Source organism: Hippocampus zosterae, chromosome 10, assembly GCF_025434085.1.
Source record: "Hippocampus zosterae strain Florida chromosome 10, ASM2543408v3, whole genome shotgun sequence".
NCBI lineage: Eukaryota > Metazoa > Chordata > Actinopteri > Syngnathiformes > Syngnathidae > Hippocampus > Hippocampus zosterae.
The window spans coordinates 22337782-22355618 of record NC_067460.1 but is presented as its reverse complement, the minus strand read 5'-3'; the positions used below and the strand labels follow the sequence as shown (position 1 = coordinate 22355618).

The 17837-nt window shown below is 45.0% G+C and overlaps 1 protein-coding gene across 6 annotated transcripts in view; it reads left to right on the top strand.

Moving 5' to 3' along the window:
* The window catches only part of nectin1b (nectin cell adhesion molecule 1b), a 166444-nt gene that overhangs the window by 50802 nt on the left and 97805 nt on the right, over positions 1 to 17837 (top strand). For all 6 annotated transcript variants that reach the window (XM_052078476.1, XM_052078479.1, XM_052078478.1 and 3 more), the window contains 3 exons: positions 10378 to 10749; positions 13749 to 14048; positions 15587 to 15704. In XM_052078476.1, the coding sequence (XP_051934436.1) occupies positions 10378 to 10749; positions 13749 to 14048; positions 15587 to 15704 (790 nt within the window). The remainder of the gene's footprint in view (positions 1 to 10377; positions 10750 to 13748; positions 14049 to 15586; positions 15705 to 17837) is intronic.

Below are 17837 nucleotides of genomic sequence, written 5' to 3'. Positions count from 1 at the left end.
GATGTGGATTATATGATCAAGACTGTTACTCGAGCAGTATCCCAATCTATAATATCAGATTTTCTTCTTTTTAAATAATTATAGAAATAATATTGGGGGGGAAAAAACTCCCAAGAAAAACAGGAGTTTCTCTTCCTGGTCAGCCGGGTTGCCAGTCCTCTGAGTAGCTAATGTCTTGGCCACCTTTCCCAACTGCTTCTGGATCAGTTTTGTGTTCAGGAGAGAGCAGTTGGAGAGCCTACACAGTAACTTCTTCACCAGGTGGACCCCCCCCCCCCCCCCCACCACCACGCTCCCCACCCCTCTTTCCAAGTCCACTCTTGTTCATCACTCAGTATCGGGTTGCAGCGGGTGATGTCATCCCACCATTTGGTCAGCTCGCGTCATCACTGTTTATTTTGTGTCGTCGCACCGAAACCGGTTGTGGCTTTGTTTAGTTAAGCTGCAGGGGAGAAGAGAGACAGGGGATGGAGGTGAGGGGGGGAGGGTCAGGTGGGGGCCGCTTTGTTTACGCTCACTCAACCAGCCCAAAGCCGCTTTTTTTGTTGTTGTTGTTTTTTTTTTGTCATTGCTGTGGTCAAAGATGTGCAAAATCCCAGATTACGATACGTGCCGTGTCGCCATTGCGTCTGAATGCCGAAGAGCTGAAGTGAAATGCCGTGCAATTACTGTAGGTGAAATGTAGCAAATGTGAGCATGGGATAATTTTAAAATACTGATTTGAAAAAAGGAAAAAAAAAAACATCAGTGCGATTGATCGTGTCTTTATACACTATTGCGAATGGAAATTGCTCAAATGCTAAGATGCTAGCAAAGCTAGCAAAATGCTAACCTCAGGGTTGAAAGCAAATGTCTTAAATGAGCCGAGCAGTTAGAAATCGGGAAGGTTTAACCCTTTCATGCATCGATCATGATAACCTGTCACCCGATAACATGATAAGCTGTCCACTGTAGTAACCGCTGTCCCCGAAAAGGTTAAATTGGCTTCAGAACTGTAGAAGAAATGGATAAAGATGTCAAATGTCTTTGGGGATTTTAGTGCCTGCAATTCTGAAAAAGGGCAATTTATTGCACTGTGAAATATGGTTGACATGAATGTGAAGTCGAATTGTTGGACTCACTCAAGCAATGTGGATGGAGGTGGGAAACATACAATCTCTCTTCATTCGAAAACTTTCCAGTGAAAATGTGGCCATTTTGGAAACGTAAAGAAATGTTCCGTCGATGTCCTGAATAAGTGCAACAGCATGAATTTGGAAAGCATTGAATCAATGGAGAAATGGGTAAAATTGAGAATTGACGTGGAGAATGTGGAACGCCCCCCCCCCCAAAAAAAGTGGTAATTTTGGTGCAGAATAACCTATGGCGGAACGTCTCAGCGGTGAATCATTATACTGCTGAACTACGATGAAAAGCCGGCCAACTGATGCATCCCCTTGACATTTGGAATGCCTTAAAGCTGCTCTGGGCGTTTTAGTTTTTGTTTGTTTGTGTGTTCAGAAAATTGCGGATGCCATAGTAACAAAAAAACACCCTGGCCGGACGATGTCAGACTGCAAAAAAAAAAAAAAAAGGCTACTATTAATGTAGACTGAGCCCAGCCATGACTGGCAAAAAAAAGTCACTAATTGCGGCCACAACCTTTTTATTTTATTTTTAATGCCGATGTCAGCAGTTTGAACTATAAAAAGTTTGTCAAAAAATCTATTCTTTACACTATTTTATGAAGTTTCCACTTGCCCAGTTGGGCCATAACTGGCCCAGGGCCATCAGACCACCGTTAATGTCGGATCCTGTCAAATGATACTGGCCTCGTTTTAAGGTATTGGGTAGTTGCGGAGGCTGCTAATACCAGCCACTGATACCCAAGGGGGGGAAAAAAAATCTGACGCGCAGTAAATCCTCCTCGGCAGTAGTTGGCAGCAGTTTCACCCATCGGCGAATCAACGTCAGAACGAAAGGACATTGTTTCCAAGTACTGTATGTACTAGAGATAATGGTACGTGATGTCTGTGAGTACTCAAAGTGATGACTTGTACCGGTTTCGGTCTGAGAAGAAGTGGTATCGAACACCACCGCCCCCCCCCCCCCCCCCCCCCGTTCGATGGGATCATAGTACGCCGCCAAAACACCGTCACTGAAAACAAGCAGTGCTTTGCCGCAGCTCGAAGTCAGTCTGGGACTTTGGCCCATGGTCGTAAATACTGTCGATAATCATTAACATTTACAGCGCCGCAGCAGATGCTACATTGTTCTCGGTGGGTTGCACACTGGAAATGGGAAGCAGGTGGCTGGACAATTTCGAACCGGTCGAAAAAGTCTTGGCGCCTTGCGTACGTCGCCACGCATCTCATTATCTGAATGCGGTGAAGTGGCTTCTAGAGTTGGCGGTGAAGTGGTTTGGGAAAATGTGGAAACGCTCCCGACATGAACATTTGGGGACTTTGATGCTCGATTGAAGTTCCAAAATATCATTTGTTCTTCAGTCTCTTTGCTACCTTGTGAACTTATGTACCTCCGCTGTTTTATTTCAGCGCTGATTTTTATTTTTATTTTTTTGCTTTCTTTTGTTTACACGAGGCTTTTGTTCGTCATAAGAACTGTCACAGTCTAATTGTCCTCATCGACAAAAAAAAGAGACTTTCTACCATAACAAAATAACATTCATTCATTCATTCATCTTCCATACCGCTTGATCCTCACTAGGGTCGCGGGGGGTGCTGGAGCCCATCCCAGCCGTCTCCGGGCAGTAGGCGGGGGACACCCTGAATCGGTTGCCAGCCAATCGCAGGGCACACATAGACGAACAACCATCCACGCTCACACTCACACCTGGAGACAATTTAGAGTGTTCAATCAGCCTGCCATGCATATTTTTGGAATGTGGGAGGAAACCGGAGCACCCGGAGAAAACCCATGCAGAACCCGGGGAGAACATGCAAACTCCACACAGGGAGGCCAGAGCTGGAATCGAACCCGGTACCTCTGCACTGTGAAGCCGACGTGCTAACTACCGGACTACCGGGCCGCCCTAACATTTTGTCAATAATTAATCATAGTTTAAATGCCGCGTCCTCAAAGCACATTATGTAGATCGTCTAATTTATACATCAGAACCTCATAGGGCTGTGAATTAAGTTTTGTGCCACAAATAGCAAAATGTTGCATTAAAAAAAAAAAAAAGTACTGCCGTCCCTTGACAAGTGCCACAGTTACAGAGAAATACTGACAAAGCAGCAGCGGCTCACTAATTGGCAGTGGCGATAAACAAGCACGATGGGAGGATTCCTCATAAATCTGCGGGAAAGTTCCAAATTGTCAGTTGGAAAGTTGTCGGACAAAAAACAAAGAGAAGCCTGATTTGTGACGTTTGGTGTGAAATGGCCAATTGGAATTTCGTCATAATGAGAAACATGCGCTGCACTTGATGGGCCACATTATCGTTCTCTTTTTATTTCTCTTCATTACATTTCGTGGCCCAAGTGCATCATGGGATATCATCAATGCAGAAAAATACGCTTTCGACAAAACCAAGAGGAACAAACTACAGTTAAAATTTCCCGAGCTGACCTCCAAGCATTTGTACTTGGATCAACTTTTTGCATGATGTCCATTGTGATGATCATTTTGGGAGTTCGCTGCTGCTTTTAAGTTTTCATCCCTCGGCCGTTTATCACACGTGGCCCCAGAACCTTTCTCCCGCTTTCCTAAATGGCCGCATTTGTGTGGCTTGCGAGACGACGAGGGCACGGTCGTCGTGGCAACGGCGACCGCATTAAACGCTCATTATCCCAAGTGGGTCGCATCGCATTAACCAAAACGTTGACGCTAAAGTTCACCAGCTGCGCCCATCTGGAGGTGTTGTCATCGCGGATTTAAGCGCGGCGCAAAGTCCGTGTCACCCTTCAAAAACAAAAAAAAACAACAAAAAAAACGGCGACGTCTCGTTAGCCTTTTCCGAGCGCGCCGTTTTTCCGCCAAAGCTCTCCCTGGCGCGTCTTTAAATAGACGACATTAATGAGCGTCTCCTCTGAAATATGCATCGGGTCCTACTTCGTCTTGGCCTCGCTCAACGTCGCGGCCCGTGAATTATGCCTCAACTCTGGCACAAATGAGTTTCTTCTGGGATAAACGCGGCGGCAAACGAGCCAATAATTGTCTTTTGAAAAGCTGTCTGGGTGCCGGCCAGCTGGGCGGTGCGTATCTGCCAGGGAGCGCTTGTTTTAAGGGGGTGCGGAGGGGGGAACGGGACAGGGAAACGGGTGGCCTTGTTTTCAATGTAAAGTATTGTGTAAGAATGAAAGGGGGTATGGTGCTTCGAATGCCCCAAAAGCGGCACGGCACGTGTCCAAGTAGTTTCGTACAGGAGTGGAAATCGCATCTCGGTAGCTTGGTAACCCCCCCCCCCCCCCCCCAAAAAAAAAAAAGTATGTTTAATTTGGGTCTTCTGTGATCAGTGCGATTTATTTGGGTACATGTTTCTGTGATGTTTGGCATGCGTGCGCAGCAAGTCAAGATTTAGATTGCAGATTAGCTTCTCGCAGGCTTGATTGACTCCTTTTTGTAATTGAAGGAGTTTATTTTGTATTTCTGTCGCTGGTGTGGTTCATTGAGGTCTATCATTTTGTGCCGCACCGAGTCAAGATGGAGACATCAAGTTAGCTGTCTCTTGCTTGATAGAACTCTCCGATCGTTTTGATTAAAAATATTTTTTTTTTTTTAAGTTTGATTTGGATCTTCTGTGACTGGTGCGGTGCGTTTGATTCCAGTTGTTTGGTCTGTGTGACAAGAAGGCGCATCAAGTGACGCTCGAGACTGCTAGCTCAGCGCCTTGCTAGCTAGCGGCCATAAGATGTTTTTTTTTTTTGGTCATTTTTTTTTTGTCTGTGGCTCGTGTCATTGACTTGAATGCCTCTCTTTGTGATGGGCACTGAAGACTGCTAATTTAACTTCTTTTGTTATCCCTGGCTTCTTAATAATGGTAAAGAATAAGATGTTGCGTTTCAAAGATGTTTAGAATTGTCGACTGTACGTTTATAGTTCAAACTGTAAACGTGGCACAAACTACGATTACAAAAAAATCTTAAAACATTTCCCCCACTGACTTAATTATAAAATAATGTAACCTAGGCTAACTGTTAGCGCTTCCGTACATGATGTTAGCCTCTTTCTGATACTCCCTTGAGGCTTTGACACGACTACGGTTTTATTAGGGACTTTGGTGCCAGTTTAAGGCATTACAGAAACACACAAATGGAAATGTATGTGTGTGCGTGTGCGTGAGAATAGCGAAGGGTAGAATGATTTATTATTATTATTTTTTTTAAACCTAAGACAGTTAAGAATGTTAACATGTGACTTAAAACATTGCCAGTGCAGTTGAAACCATTTGCAGTTGAAACCATTTTTATGATGGCGACAGACATTTTGGTTTGTGGTCACACTTGAAGGTACGACCGCAATATTGTTCTGCTGACACAAGGCCCGGGAACGGAACGACATGATTGGCTGAACGTTCTCTCCCTGCAGCAGAGATGAAAAAGCAAACATCCCATAGCCACATCATAGAAACGAGTTGAGCCTGTCCCCCCTTCCACCCCCCCCCCCCTCCCAACGCAATGTTTGTCGTAAAAGTGACGACTCTTATCAGAACGTGGGAAGGCATTTTTGACAGAAGGCTGAGTTTTGCCAGACAACACAAAGCCCACGCTTGCTCGATCTGACTGGTCCTGAATGCTTGGTCGCGAGACCGAGGGAGCGTCGCTATCAGTGGCGGGCCATACGGCTGTGCAGCTGCTCTCGCGACGCACCTCGTCTCCTACCTTTTTCCATCCAAGTGGGCTCACCTGAAAGTGTTTCATACTCTTTTTCTCTCCACTCTCTCCTCCGTCAACCAGCCTTAAACCAACGGCGTGCCAATAAACCTTCTTTCTCTCATCCCAAAGTCTACCTTTCCATGTAACGCTGTAATTACAGCTCCACCGTGTCAGGCAAGGACTCTTCCAGTTTTCGAGTCCCCGTGGGCCCCCTTGGCCCTCCGACAGCGGGGATTTGGGTTCTGTGGCTACGTAATTACGCGTAGCCCTCTGGTTTCCATTTGCCCCAGCGCCTGTTTAGTTGCTTCAGACTGTGAAGAAAAAAAAAGAATGAGGAAGGACGGCAAAGATGATGGGAGGGGCTACGGCGTTTCACACCAGAAAATCCTCTTGCCAGTATTTGTGGGTCTGGCGGGGCTTGTGTTTTGAAAGAACACGACCCAAAATGAGCCCCCTTAGAACAGAGTTTCTGGAAAATAGAGGTGACATCACAGTGGTGCAGTTGAGGTCTTTCATACAGAACCCAGTGAGGCAAGTGAGTGCTTTGGGTTAAATTTCTGTTGTCCGACTTTCCGTTAGGCCCTTTTGCCATCTCTCCGATGCTACCTCAGTAGCCTGAAAGTTTGTGGTGTTTGACTTCAACCCCAACAGGGCTGGAGAAAAGTGAACCGTCTTTAACAGATTTGGTTGCCTCCATTCATCATTTCCTGGATGACTGCGAATCTACACAGACAATACTTCACAAAGAACAGGGAGGGGAAAAAAAAGAACAAGTCATTGTTTAAGGAGCTCGAGATCCAACTTGAACCGGCGCTGCCACGCGGTAAATTGCGTTTGCCGTCTCATGAAATATCTTACGGCCGGCCGCGTTGGCCGTCTAATGCGGGCGATGATAGAGCAGAGCAGAGGTGCGCAAGGACACAGGTGTTCCTCAAGGTACACATGACAAGGTTGCTAGTCCTCGCTGTCAAAGCGCGTTAGCGAATCAATCTGTCATCTGGTGGGCGGCGCGGGCCCAAATCTCCGCAGACGTGGTGCGGTGGGGAAATGAAAGATGATGTTGCGCCGGCTAACTTGTAAAGGTTGTCGCTTAAGTCTCTTGGGCGGTGGCGGTGCTTGAGCGAAAGCCATAACAATGCATGGAATTGGTCTTTTTTTCACGGCGTTCCGCCTGAGAATGAGAGCGCGTTCATCGTAACAGTGTCGGAGATAGAATACGCTCCCATTTATTTACTGCAGCTTAGATGCCTTTGACAGCTAAGTTTGCCGCCGGCTTGATATTTGTGAATGTGTTTTGACACATCAGGTATTACTCTACAACAACAGCAATACCTCACTCTGAATACATTCTGAACCAACACCACTAGCAAACAGATGTGATACACTCTCTATCTATCTATCTATCTATCTATCTATCTATCTATCTATCTATCTATCTATCTATCTATCTATCTATCTATCTATCTATCTATCTATCTATCTATCTATCTATCTATCTATCTATCTATCTATCTATCTATCTATCTATCTATCTATCTATCTATCTATCTATCTATCTATCTATCTATCTATCTATCTATCTATCTATCTATCTATCTATCTATCTATCTATCTATCTATCTATCTATCTATCTATCTATCTATCTATCTATCTATCTATCTATCTATCTATCTATCTATCTATCTATCTATCTATCTATCTATCTATCTATCTATCTATCTATCTATCTATCTATCTATCTATCTATCTATCTATCTATCTATCTATCTATCTATCTATCTATCTATCTATCTATCTATCTATCTATCTATCTATCTATCTATCTATCTATCTATCTATCTATCTATCTATCTATCTATCTGTCGAGCTAGCTAGCTATCTATCTGTCGAGCTAGCTATCTAGCTAGCTAGCTTTCTACCTATTGTAGCTAAACTAGCTCTTTTCATGCTTGGATTATGAATTCAAATTAGAGTTTCGAGCCTGGTTTTGGGTTTCAGATTAATGTTTGAAGCCAGGGTTCAATTTCAAATTAACCCAACTCCTGAGTTGGGGTTTTGAGCCATGGGTGGGGTTTCAAATTAGGGTTTGAAACCTAGGTTAAGTTTTAAATTAGGGTTTTAAGTCTGAGTTAGGGTTTCAGTGTCGGGTTTAATGCCTGAGTTAGGGTTTCAAAGCCTCGGTTAGGGTATAAAATCAGCTGGTTTTCAAGCCTGGTTTAAGGTTTCAAGTTTGCGTTAAGGTTTTGAAAATACTGTTTGGTTAAGGTTTAAAATTGGGCTTTCAAGCCTGGCTCAGTGTTTCAGTTTAGGGTTTTGAGTCTGGGTTAAGCTTTTAAAAATACAGTTTCAAGACTTGGTTAAAGTTTTAAATTAGGGTTTCAAGCCTTGGTGTAGATTTCAAATCAGGGTTAAAAGCCTGGCTTAGGATTTCAAATTAGGCTTTCAAGTCTGGGTGAAGGTTTCAAACTCGGTTTTGGGTTTCAACGCATGCTTTCAACCCCGTGTAAAGTGTGAAAATTAGTGTTTGAAGGCTGGGTTACAACTTGAAATTAGTGTTACGAAACCGGGTTAGGGTTTGAAGTGACAAGTTTCAAGCCTGGGTTACGGTTTCCATTGTGGGTGCATGTGTGCGTCACTTGCTAAGTACCACAACATATTTTGTCTGAGCTTTTACGACATGATTCACCAGGGGCTTGATGCATCGTTAACTCAGGACCTTACCCTCGCTGCCAGCCCTGCTGGCCAGTCCCGCACCTTCTGGATGATTACAACCGCTTGTAAATCGGAGGCCTCGCAGGAGTGGTCCTGGTGGGGGCAATAAGCGGGACATCATCAGACTTCACCTGCGAGTGAACATAAATCAAGGGCGCTTGGTAACAAAGATGCGGCAAAGACAAAGCGTCATGAAGCGACGACCTGACTCGACGGCACGCCAGGCTGCCGCGTGTTTTCCGACATCTCATTAATTAGGGTTTCAAAATTGGGTTCTAAGTCCATACTAGGGTCTCAAGTCCACTTTATCCATATTTTATTAGCATGACAGTCTTTATAAATGTCTTTTTAACCTTCTGTTTCGCTTGACAAAATGTCTTATTTACGGTTTTGCCAAAACTGCTTACAAATTAAGGCCTGCCCTCCATTATCGACGTCCACCTGCAGTTGAGTAAAGCAAGACTTCATTAACTTCTTTTGTGTGGAATAAAGCAAAATGATTTTCATTATCCTCTTTTCTTTTCAATTATTTACAACCAAACCTCTTCAACCGCCTGGACACACGCTCTTAATTTTTCTATACGCGCATGTTCCCATTGTGTTTATTGAGAGCTTCCACATCGTTAATAGCGGCCGCCGGCACTTGGTTGGGAGAGAGGAAAAGGTAATTAAAACCTCAATAGCCTTGGCGCTACACGAGGGCGAGGCGGAGGGAGGAGGGGCGCGGGGAGGCACCGACGAGGCGGCTGCGGCGCGGGTTGGTCGTCCTAGCTGGCTCACATCTTGGTTCAAGCCCGGAAACCAGGAGGCTGACACCACGCTTGGACATTGAGCACTAAATAGGCATCCCGTGGTCACACGCTCATTTGCTTGTCTAGCAGGGTTCGTTTTCAAATTTGTTTGGAGAAATTTTTCTCACCGGTGACCTTAAAATCTGAGCGTGCGGCCCAAAATGCTGAAGGAATGAAAACGTTGACCGTTCTCATCAGTCTTTTTTTTTTTTTTCAACCCAAAACTATGAACTTGTTGTCATAACAATGACATAACATAACAATGGGTAAGGATTTAAAAATTGGATTTCAAATGATAGTTTCAAGCTTGGGTACCTGGGTTAAGGTATCAAACAAGGATTGCGATTTCAAAAGACGGTTCCAAGAGTGAGTTATGTTTCAATTCGCTTGTGGTTCATGGTTTTAGATTAGGGTTTTAAGTCTGGGTTAGGGTTTTCTCGCCTGGTGTAAGGTTTTAATCCTGGCTTTGGTTTATCCATCCATCCATCCATCTTCTACCGCTTATCCGGGGCCGGGTCGCGGGGGCAACAGCTTTAGCAGGGAAGCCCAGACTTCCCTCTCCCTAGCTACTTCTTCCAGCTCTCCCCGGGGGATCCCGAGTCGTTCCCAGGCAAGCTGGGTGACATAGTCTCTCCAGCGTGTCCTGGGTCTTCCTCGGGGTCTCCTCCCGGTGGGACATGCCCGGAACACCTCACCAGGGAGGCGCTCAGGAGGCATCCGAATCAGATGCCCAAGCCACCTCATCTGGCTCCTCTCGATGTGGAGGAGAAGCGGCTCGACTCGGAGCCCCTCCCGGATGACCGAGCTTCTCACCTTATCTCTAAGGGAGAGCCCGGACACCCTGCGGAGAAAACTCATTTCGGCCGCTTGTATCCGGGATCTCGTTCTTTCGGTCACGACCCATAGCTCGTGACCATAGAGCTTTGGTTTAAATAATAGGTTTTAGATGGCAATCTTGAGGTCAGGCTTTTGTTATCACCATCATCATTTTCTGTACTGGAACGAGCAGTGTTTGAAGTCCAATTTTAAAATCCATCCATCCATTTTCTTTCTCCAGGTGCCCGCTCCCAGATGGTCCAGATGGACTCAAGCAAGTCGGGCTTCGTGGGCTCCCAAGTGGAGCTGCGCTGCATTTTCATCAACAGCAACCCTCCGGTGAAGATCTCGCAGGTGACCTGGCAGAAGCTGCTCAACGGCACCAAGCAGAACGTGGCCATCGCCAACCCGGCGCTGGGCGTCTCCGTGCTGCAGCCCTTCAAGGAGCGCGTCAGCTTCAAGCAGGCGGCTGTGCGCCACCGCACGCCCTCGCTGGAGGACACCACCATCGTCTTCTCCAACCTGCAGCTTTCCGACGAGGCGGCGTACATCTGCGAGTACACCACTTTCCCGGCGGGCAACCGCGAGAACATGGTCAACCTCACCGTCTTCGGTAAGTATGTCCCACTGGGATTCACAGCAGGTAGACAGGATGGGCTAGCATGATTTTAGCGCTTGAAGACTCGACTAAACAAATGCGGGGCTGTTGCAAAAATGCAGCCCGTTTAAGGCGCAAAACAACAAGCTCCCCGTGGACTTTTGGACCTTGTTTTTCTTTTCTTTTTTATACATCGTAGCTTTAATTCGTTTTGAGTTGATTGGTAGTTTTTATAGGTTTACTGGTATATATATATATATTTTAAGGGGTTCATTTTCGCAACGTAGAATGAACATTAAATGGCAAAAAGGTGGAAAGATACAAATGAAAGTGAAAAATAGTGGCGCTTTTTTGAGACTGCCAACGAGGCACGATTAGTGTCAACATTTGGCGACCAGTCCAGGGTGTTGTCTGCCCTTTACATAAAGTGAGATGGGATTAGCAATAGCTCCCCCAACAGTGATCCTAAACAAGATGAGCGGGTTGGAAAATGGATGGATGGAAGACGAGTAATATTTGATATATGAATCTCCGCTTGTGTTTCCCCGAGAGCATTTTTACAAATGTGTTAGCTATATGTTAGCCTTGTATAGGCACATTAGTAAACGTAATGGTAATGGTTCCAAATAAAATCAAAATTAAGTTTGGCAGTAAATGTCGAGCTACTTCTCTCCTGTTCTTCGCTTTATGACGTAACGTCTGAGAAGAAATTAGCTCGTTGTTAGCCGTGCTAGTTAGCTCGTTAGCTTACTTGAGTCGCTAATATTTATTTCACCCATCGTAGAAATGCTAACTAAATGCAAACATTCATTTCTAGACACCGCTGACTTGGGCTGAGAGGTTAGAGGACGCCCTTGACTGGTCCCCAAGGCACATATGGACAAACACTTGATACTCACATTCCAACCAATGAACAATTTAATAAAGCTAACATAAAAATGCTCTTGTGTTTCCCGAGAGCATTTTTACAAATGTGTTAGCTATATGTTAGCCTTGTATAGGCACATTAGTAAACGTAATGGTAATGCTTCCAAATAAAATCAAAATTAAGTCTGGCAGTAAATGTCGAGCTACTTCTCTCCTGTTCTTCGCTTTATGACGTAACGTCTGAGAAGAAATTAGCTCGTTGTTAGCCGTGCTAGTTAGCTCGTTAGCTTACTTGAGTCGCTAATATTTATTTCACCCATCGTAGAAATGCTAACTAAATGCAAACATTCATTTCTAGACACCGCTGACTTGGGCTGAGAGGTTAGAGGACGCCCTTGACTGGTCCCCAAGGCACATATGGACAAACACTTGATACTCACATTCCAACCAATGAACAATTTAATAAAGCTAACATAACGTTTTGGAAAGTGGGAGGAAGATGGCGTACACACAAATTTGGTTTTCAAAGCAGTGTTGTGGTTTCAACTTGGCATTTTAGGACCAAGTTAGGGTTTCAAATGGTTGCTTTTTTCAAAACGAGAATAACTTGAATCTACCATTCTGAGACTGTTTACCATTCGCCTCGAAACCGTCAGCGAGCATCTTCCATAAACGTTTTTTTTCCATTTTATTCATCAGGAAATGATGGGATGCTGTAAGATTTTTTTAATAACAGCAAGGATGGGTCAAAGGTTTTTCAAATTCGAATTCATGCGTGAATTTTTTTTTTTTGTCAGAGTCTGGTAAATCTCTGTCAAAGGTACATCTTCCAATTTATTGAAGCGTTTAAAGAATGGCTGCCGTGTTTTGGCTCAGCGCCCATGTGTGGCCAAACACACTTTTTCCTCCGCTCTGAAGCCTTTTGCAAAAGAGACTTTTCAAAGTTTGTCTTAGCGCAACCTCGGTGTCAGCCGCCGCGCTTCCAGCTGATGACTCTGCCAGGGGTCGAGGATGATTATTGAGGTGACGCAGCCCCTTTGAACGCCTCGCAACCGCAGCGGGGGGGGGTGGGGGTTCGTGATACTACAGCACATAGCTCAGTAATGTTGACCTTTTAACCCTTAATACATCCAATTAGTGCACCCCTGACCTGTCTGACCTGCGTATCTCTCTTTCCAGCTAGCAAGTTAGATAGCTAGCTGTAATGTTATTTCCAGTTTTGAAAAAGCTAGGTAGCTAGCTAGTGTAAGCTATCTTTTTCACACCCTAAATAATCATTTTCTGGGAATGAAAAAAAAATGTCATTTTTGTTGATACACTTCAGAAGCTGTTCAGATTTTGGGTGGTGGATTTAATAAGCATTTTATTTTATTTTTCAAAAGTAAGGCATAGTTTATTAAAGATCTCATCAGACCCAATCTGTAAGCCCTTGATGTATTTTCCTTTGAAAGAAATAAGCACTTAAGTTCCCAAACAACACTCTTCTTTTGAGCACGGTGAGCCTTGCCTGTTTGCATTTACTTAAGATCAAGCCTGCTTTTTGATGCACTTCGAAGAGAGTGCTAATTGGCACCTCACAAAGGAATCAAATAAGATGAGCGTGCATGTGGGGCCGGCCGAATGGCTCCTCCATCTGCGAGACCTGTTTGGTTAGTTTTTTTTTTTTAGCTTTGAGGAAGGCAGCGCAACTTTGCCTGATTAGTGCTGTTTTGCTTACTTAGCACGCCCCCCCTGGGGAGGTAATGCACTTCACGTACAAAGTCTTTTGTTTAATGAGCTTGAATTACCAGAGGTGGGGCACTCCAGTCACATGACTAGACGCAAGTCAGAATGAGGGCCATCATTTTCTGTGAATAATTAGCAATTAAAAACAATTCAACAAACACTTATCACATTTTACAGATATGAAATACAAAAAAAAAATATTGAGTATAGATGTTATAATTTATCTGGAGATTTAATTTCCCGAGAGCTTAGTTTCCTTATAACTCATTATTTACCTTAACGATGTTTAGCGGAAACTGTGGGAATTTACCAGAAGCATCCCGCCCTTTTCCAACCATATGTGACTTTAACTCCAACTTTATTTCCTTAACATCTCCCTGCATCTTTTGTGCTAAAACCCTCACTCACCCTCCTTTCTGCAGCTCGCCCACTGACTCGCATGACCTTGACCACGCCCACCATCGTGGCCCGCTCACAGCGCCGCAAGATGACGGTGGCCACGTGCATGTCGGCCAACGGCAAGCCGCCCAGCGTGATCCGGTGGGACACCAGGCTGAAGGGCGAGGCCACCTTCCAGGAAACCCGCAACCAGAACGGGACGGTGACGGTGCGCAGCAACTACGTGATCGTGCCCGGCCGGGAGACGCACAAGCAGAAGCTGACGTGCATCGTCACGTACCGCAACGAGAGGTTCACCGACAGCGTGGTGCTCAACGTGCAGTGTAAGCATCCGCTTGCTTTTTATAGTCCTTGGAAATACGTAGAACTAGGTCTGTCTTAAATAGGGCCTGACCGATATGGATTTTTTTTTAGGCCGATAAATAAAAGAAATAAAATTCCCATCACCAATTGATCAAACCATTTATTAAAGAATAAAATGACTTTTGTTGGGGGTCCCCAATGCTTATACCAATAAAGATATAAATTACAGACAGAACCTGACTGTTTTGGAATACTTGTCATCTAGTATTTATTTAACCTTCATTCATTCATTCATCTTCCGAGCCGCTTGATCCTCACTAGGGTCGCGGGGGGTGCTGGAGCCTATCCCAGCCGTCTCCGGGCAGTAGGCGGGGGACACCCTGAATCGGTTGCCAGCCAATCGCAGGGCACACAGAAACGAACAACCATTCGCACTCACACTCACACCGAGGGACAATTTAGAGTGTTCAATCAGCCTGCCATGCATATTTTTGGAATGTGGGAGGAAACCGGAGCACCCGGAGAAAACCCACGCAGGCCCGGAGAGAACATTCAAACTCCACACAGGGAGGCCGGAGCTGGAATCGAACCCGGTACCTCTGCACTGTGAAGCCTTCGTGCTAACCACTGGACTACCGGGCCGCCCTAGATTTAACCTTACAACAGAAAAAAAATTGGATGTCTGTTGGACTCTTCTCAATGTTTTTTCTTTTAATTTATTGATTTATTTTGGTGGTGGTGAAATGTTCAATGTTGTTATCCTTGTCTTACGTTCTGATGTGGTCATATGTACCAAAAAAATAAATGAAATAAATCGGCAGGAAACTTAATCGGTCCACCATTAGTTTTCAGAGATTAATCATTTTTACGTAGACTAAAATTACAGATAATTAATCCAATTAATTATCTGAAAGGAGTAGTTTATTTTTTGGGACATTTGGACATGGTCTAACACCACTTGACTGAAATATATGTCATTAAATTCCATTTTTAGCTGATGCAAATTGGGGGGGGCCCATCGTCTTCCGTTTACTGTAAACTCGTCAAAGTAAACCGAGCGACGCCTCTGCAAACAGACACAAATGAGGCGTCGAATATGCTGCCCTCGACCTTCCTACTTAACAAACAAACTTCGCAACCTCGCCTCATCATCCGAACAAACTATTGTTCTTCTTGTTGTTTTGGATTACACAGTGAAAGCTCATTTTGAGCGAATTCAATCAATACTCAAATAGATCGGCTTTTCGGGGTTTGGAGAATTTAATTCAATTAGCCTCTCCATTATTTTGTGTGACTTTTGCGGCAGGAGAAATGGAGATTGTTTTGGCGTGATGAAATCAGGAGTTGTTGACAAAATGAGATGCAGCTTTGATGAGCGCAGAGACTGGCGTATGAGCTCTGGTATGAAGCCAAGCGGCAAGGACAGAACGCAACACGTCTGTTTTGAATGCAAGCAAATTCCGGCCATTTTTTTTTTTGTTTTTTGTTTTTGAAACTGGAGGTTCTGCAAAAGCACATTTGTGTGACGCCGCCGCCCCTTCGTCTGCTCCCTCCGCAGATGAACCCGAGGTGAAGATCGAGGGCTTCGACGCCAACTGGTACCTGAACCGCCAGAACGTGCAGCTGACCTGTAGGGCGGATGCCAACCCGCCGGTCACCATCTACCAGTGGAAACTGTGAGTGGCGCCCACGCTTCACAAAAAGCACTGCATTAAAAAAAAATTTAAAAAACGCTTTCATTCAGCGTTTTTTTTTTTTTTCATCTAAATTGTGGCAGTTTTCAAACCAAATGATGTTGTTTGTTGGTGTTCATTTTAGCCTGTTATTTTTATTTTTTATTATTTTTTTTTTTACTCAAACATTTGGAACTTCACGCAGAGCGATGCACAGTTCTATTAATTCTCGGGAGCATTTTTCTACCCCCCCCCCCCCCCCCCCCGATTATCGTTTTGCAAGCAGTTGCAGCAGGCTCGCGTATGACAAATTTGCGCCACCCGCGGATAATAAAAGCGTATTAAAAGCGCATAATGAACATGAAGTTAACAGAATGAGTGGGCGCGCTCGGCTTTGGTCTTCATGTTGCGAAGCATTTTGAAAATAGAGACCACGGCCTCTTTTCGTGGCAAAGTCGGCGCGCAGAGCATAACAAACATCCCGCATTGATGAACAGACAAATCTATTTTGACGGTCACACAAGTGGAAAGAAAGAAGCCTCGGTCTACATTTTACATTGATCAATCCAACTTGGATGTCCAGGATTTGGATGCTAAATAGCACTCACATATTTGACATGCTAGTTCTGCGTTTCTCAACCGATATAAACCATCGCTCAACCATTGATCATACTCGGGACATTTTTGGAAACAGTTTCCACGTTCCCCAAAGACGGTCTTTTCCCACCTTTCCCGTGAGCATCTGTCCCCTTGACCCGATCCGGGTCAGCGGTTACGACAGTGGACAGCTGAGCATGTTAGCAGGTTACAGGCTGCATGAATGAGCTAAAATACAGACAGCAACGCATCCCGTATTTCTTAACTGATCCAAACCATCCCAAATTCAAAATATTCCCTGAATTAATTTTTTTTCCCCAGTAATCCACATTTTCCATGACAACATTCGCGAATCGCTGCAGACCTATGTCACTTCTGATTGAAACCATTCCAATTCCAAATTGTTCTTCTCAATCAGGCCACCCAGAGAACTACTTTTTCACAATCCCCAAATTTCCTTTTTTTTTTTTCCATGGCATTCCACATTTTTCACAACAAGAATTCAGTCGTTAAAATGTGCGCCTTTTTTTTTCTTCAGTCCACACGCAGCATTTCAGTTCAGGGTCACCTTTTCAGGTATTCACACGCGTTTTCAACACAAGTTGGATTCTTTTGCTCATGTTTTTTTTTGACCGGTAAATGCATGACATTTGGGTTGACATTGAGTTGTGTAAATACAACAAGGGCATCTCCCGTTTCCTCGCCGTGCTACTTCGCTCCGGTTGGTTTGTCGCGATGGCGATAAGAAGCCGACCTGAGGCGGGGGGGGGGCACAATGGCTCCATTCGAGCAATGATGCCAAAAACAAACAGAGCTCCTATTTGGGGTCTGGCCCTCAAATTTGTGGAGGTTGTAGTACTGGCGGAGGGGAAGTAAACGGAGGAGCTATCAAACAATTTTATTTTATTTTTTGAAAGAACCTCAATGACTTAAGTCAGGGGTGTCAAATTCATTATGGGCACTTTGGAGTTACATTTACTTTGGAGTTATTGGTTCCACGATTGTTGAAGTGAGTGTAAACAGGGTAACAAAATTATTGCAAAATCGCAACATCATTTGCGGACGTTGTATCGGTCTGTCGTGGTGAAGAAGGAGCTGAGCCAAAGGGCGAAGCTCTCAATTTACCGGTCGATCTACGTTCCAACCCTCACCTATGGTCACGAGCTATGGGTCGTGACCGAAAGAACGAGATCCCGGATACAAGCGGCCGAAATGAGTTTTCTCCGGAGGGTGTCCTGGCTCTCCCTTAGAGATAAGGTGAGAAGCTCAGTCATCCGGGAGGGGCTCAGAGTCGAGCCGCTTCTCCTCCACATCGAGAGGAGCCAGATGAGGTGGCTTGGGCATCTGATTCGGATGCCTCCTGAGCGCCTCCCCGGTGAGGTGTTCCGGTCATGTCCCACCGGGAGGAGACCCCGAGGAAGACCCAGGACACGCTGGAGAGACTATGTCACCCACCTTGTCTGGGAAGGACTCGGAATCCCCCGGGGAGAGCTGGACGAAGTAGCTAGGGAGAGGGAAGTCTGGGCTTCCCTGCTAAAG